Genomic DNA, 4,466 nt, shown 5'->3' on the forward strand with positions numbered 1-4,466 from the left:
CTCGTTAACTGCAACTTTAATTCTATCACCTCTCTTTCCACAGCCATTCTTCTAATCTCCCTCTCTTCCTTCTTGCTGGCAAGGGCTGCTTGTCTGTCGTCCTCCCCTTTGGCACGCGCTGCTCGGCGTTCCCCCTGTTCCTCCTCCTCTTTGACACACGCTGATCGTCTTTCCATCACCGCTTTGTCGCGTTCCTCTGCCGCTCTGGCATCTTTATACTGTCGCTGTCGTCAGTAATAAACAACTCCTCAGAATAAGTGCCTCCATACTCTCGGGTAACCCAGAGACTGCAGAGGAAGCTGCCGTAGCACTGGCTTGTGTAGGCACAAAAGCGAGGTACATCATCAGTGACTCCAAAGTTGCCATACTAAATTTCAGCAGGGGCCGGGTCTCCCCTCTATCGAACACAATTCTAAGCCGTCATGTAATAGACCGGAAAATTACACTAGTCCGGACACCAGCACATTTATCCCTGCCTGGTAATGAGACGGCCCACGAGTTCGCCCGAGGCTTTTCCTTCCGGGCCGACCCGAGCGAGGTGGTCTTTACAGACAGGGATCGCATGGTGACCTACAGGGAAATTACACAACACTATCGTTTGCAACGAGCTAGACTTCCTCCAGCGGATAGATCCTTGTCCAGATACCAAGCCATCAACTGGCGCCGGTTACAAACTTACACCTTTCCAAACCAGCCCTCTGGAGTCTTATTTACCCAGGGCAATTTTCAGACAAATGCGCAAACTGCGAACTTAGGGCCACCTTGGACCACATACTATGGGAATGTCCTCATGCCCCCCGGGAGTGACGAGGTATAAACACAAAAGATCAATGGGAGACCTTACTACTGAGCTCCGACCCGGCGACTCAGTTACAACTCGTCCGACTGGCCGAAGCCGCCGCCGAGAGTCAAGACCTTTCGGCCGTCGTCTAGGCGGGTAGCCCTCTGGCTACCCTCTTTCTGTTGGACATTAAAAGTTTTCCTATCCTATCCTATTATGCACCTGTGCTGTTTCTTCGCGCCGCCTTTTCACATATTCTTCAAATCTAGTTAGCGAGTCCTCCTTAGGGAACCCTAATTTCAGCACCGACTCTAAAATAACCTTGAAGTCCATTTCTGCTGATAAGTCAACACACCCACAAAGCTAATGGTGACTAATGTGTCTGAAATAGAGTCCTGGCAGGCTCGCCAAATATTATCACACAAAATGTGCCTTCTGTGTTGAATGGTAGGCGCTCTGTGTGCGTGCAAACCTATAAACAGAGAAATGGCTTTAAACATGAATGAACAAAGAACAAAACGGCGCGCTACGCGCACACAAGCATAATGCTACAGACAACCACCTCAGTCCTACCAAACTAAACGTCCTCATGCATAAACCACAAAGTCACACTCATTCACACTTGCTACCAAATGCAGGTGGTGCGACGCTATCTCGGACGCGGGGTACGGACAAAATCCCAGGTGGTACCTTGTTTCAAAAGACACCGCTCCTCCGTGAGAGGAGTGTTGTGGGGAATCAGGTGAAGGGAGTTGGTGCCCCCACGTCCCTGTAGCTGGATCTGGGTGTTGGAGTGTCCCCATACCGATGACAAGGTCCAGGAGGTAACACCCGCCGCTGGCCTATATTTATAGTCGTTGACGCAGTGCTAGCGTTCCGAAGACGGGGTAAGCGTAGTGAACCAAGGGACCGGGGAATCAGCCTGTGGGTACCACTCATGGTCAGTAGCCCTCACGATCGAACATCTCTGGCAGCAGCGGACGGCCCCGCATCAACATCTTCACCTAGAACGTTCCTCCCCCTGTACACGTTATTGTGTTGTTGCGACTGTTGGAAGGATTAAAAGGAAAGTGCACGGGCCTGCCCACTGGCTCGGGCTGAGCCACAACTACTGCCACGTGCAGCCAGAGGAGAATTGAAAGATGTTAAAGATTGAAAGAACATACGCGCGTCGCAACAACAGCGTCCGCCGAAGCGTCGACCCCAAGCCCTCCTGTACATGTTGTTGTCGTTGTTGTTGTTGTTCTTGTGACTGTCAGCAGGATGAAAAGGAAATCACACGGGCCTGCCGACTGGTCCAGCCGAGCCACCAACGCTGTCAGAAACGGTACGTGCTTCTCCTACCCAATCTCTCCTACGGCCACTAATCTGCTTGAAAACCGACATAACTGCCTAAGGAGGACAGGAAAGCCGCCCATTACGGGCATAATCCCACCTATTGTGAGAGAAGAACAATTATCGGACCGAGACGCCAAGCCGCACAGCTAGGCCGCACTAGGATTCCTCCCCTCCGCCGACTCCATCGGCGACGGCAGCCGTTGTCATGGAGGTAACGGTTGAAGGCCGCACCATCACCGCGGAAGAGCAAAACTCAAGCGACTGGACACCGGTGCTGTATAAAGCCTACGCCTCCCGACCAGCCAGTTCGCCGAAACCTTACTGCTCCGACAACGCTACCTCAGACGCAGCTCACCCGAACGCCAACAACGCGTCGCGCCACGCAGCAGCCGTAACCGGCAGCGGCAAGACGCCGGCCCGTCTACCACCTGCGACTAAGGAGGCTCGCCTCGCAGTACAGCGGAGCAAGCAGCTGCCACCACTCCCACCTAACGCTATTCGAGTAGTCGTTCGCCCGCGAGGTGAACTACGACTCCTAGATATCCCAGCACCCCGGCTCTTGAAGACAGTGCAGACCCAGCTCGATATCATTCCACCGGACGACTTCTGCCTGCGCGTCCACCCGACGAACAATACTTTCACCATGGCAACCACACATTTCCCAACAGTCGAGACCCTCAAGACATTGACCTCTCTCACCATCGAAGGCAAAACATATCCCTGCGCGGCATACGTAGCACCACCACCGGGGGCTACCAGAGAAGTCATCACGAACGCCTATGACGACGAGACGCCGACGCAACTGTACCACGACCTGGTGAAAAGAAATCCTGAATACACCATTCTAGCAGCACGACGCATGGGAAAGACACACTCCATCCTGATCACCTTCGACGAAACCACAGTACCTCACTCCATCAAATACATGGGAGCCATCCACCGCTGCACCCCATACCGTGGCAGTCCGGATGCCTGTACTAACTGCAGACAGCCGGGTCACCGCCACGACGTATGCCCGAGTCCCAAGACAAATATCTGCCCCCGTTGTGGAACACAACACTCCCAAGAAGACACACTTTGCACGCCCAAGTGCATTCTGTGCGAGGGCCCACACCTGACAGGCACGGGATCCTGCAAGGGACGCAACATCCACCAGCCACGGAAACAGCCAAACCACCCACAAACGCAGCAGCACGACTTGGTCCTATCCAGAGAAAATTTTCCCCATTTGTCATCCGGACTCCTACAGCCCAACCAAAACAAACCAGCTTGGTCAGTGCCGTTGAAACAAGTCTGGGACACCTCCGCCTCTTCACACAGGCACACGACATCCTTGCCTGCACAACCCAGTCTACAACAAGCCCTGGCAAAATCTCAGGAGGAGGCAGCAGCGGCTAAAGCAGAAGCTACAGCAGCCCGAGCAGAAGCCGCCGCCTTGCGTCAACACATCGCCAAGCTGGAAGCCCAGATAAGTGCTCTTGCCGCTGGTTCTACCCTTCCACCTGCTCCCGCTCCTACCACATCCCAAACTCCTCCTCCCAACCCGCCTACCGCCGATACCTCGTCCTCCCACTCCGAGCCTAATTCCTCTCCTGATTTGCTAGCAATGGAGGCTGACACTGATCCCTTTACAAATTCACCTCCGTGCACAACGCCCTCTCCCTCCACACCCATCTCACTAAACAACATACCAACCCTGCTTGAATCATTTGCAGCTCGCTTTGAGGCAAAACTGCAGGAAGCTATAACTCGCATCAACGAGGAATACACACCCATCAAAGACGCAGTAATCCGCATAACACAAGACAACGCTATTCTTAACCACCGATTCGATGTGCTAACTCAAGGATTCTCTGAACGCTGTAACGATCTTGAGTCCCGACTCCTAAAGCGTGACCCCACACCAAACAGACGCAAGAAGCCCAAAGCACCGGAGGAACAGACCAACCCTATCCCTACCATAGTTCAGGGCTCCCAACCCCCCGTTACAGCTCCCTCCTCTATAGATTGTCATGATGGCAGTTCCACTCCGTAATCTTACACTCTGGCAGTGGAACTTCCGGGGATTTGGTCACAAGCGTCACGTAATCCACCAACTGCTGTCCTGCGCTGCAGGACCCGACATCCTTGCCCTGCAGGAACCCTCAAACCCACTCACCCTACCCGGCTATGCTCCTGTTCTGCCCACATCCCCCACACCCCCTCGGGTAGCATTTCTGGTTCGTCGTTCAATCACCACCATCTCCCATTCCATAGTGATTGAAGACATTGATCACCTTTTTATTGAGCTTGTGCCGCAACACACTCGAGCGAACAGTGTCTTCATCCTAAATGTTTATAGCCACCC

At 53.5% G+C, this 4,466-nt stretch overlaps 1 protein-coding gene across 1 annotated transcript; it reads left to right on the forward strand.

The window, feature by feature from the left end:
- Nucleotides 1–2,251: 2,251 nt before the first annotated feature.
- LOC149332899 (uncharacterized) lies at nt 2,252–4,154 on the forward strand. The gene has a single exon (XM_089557585.1). The coding sequence runs from the start codon at nt 2,325–2,327 to the stop codon at nt 4,152–4,154; it is 1,830 nt and encodes a 609-aa protein (XP_089413711.1). The 5' UTR covers nt 2,252–2,324.
- The last annotated feature ends 312 nt before the right edge of the window (nt 4,155–4,466 follow it).

Source organism: Amblyomma mixtum, chromosome 8 (assembly GCF_055824585.1).
Source record: "Amblyomma mixtum isolate Tamu chromosome 8, ASM5582458v1, whole genome shotgun sequence".
Taxonomy (NCBI): Eukaryota; Metazoa; Arthropoda; class Arachnida; order Ixodida; family Ixodidae; genus Amblyomma; species Amblyomma mixtum.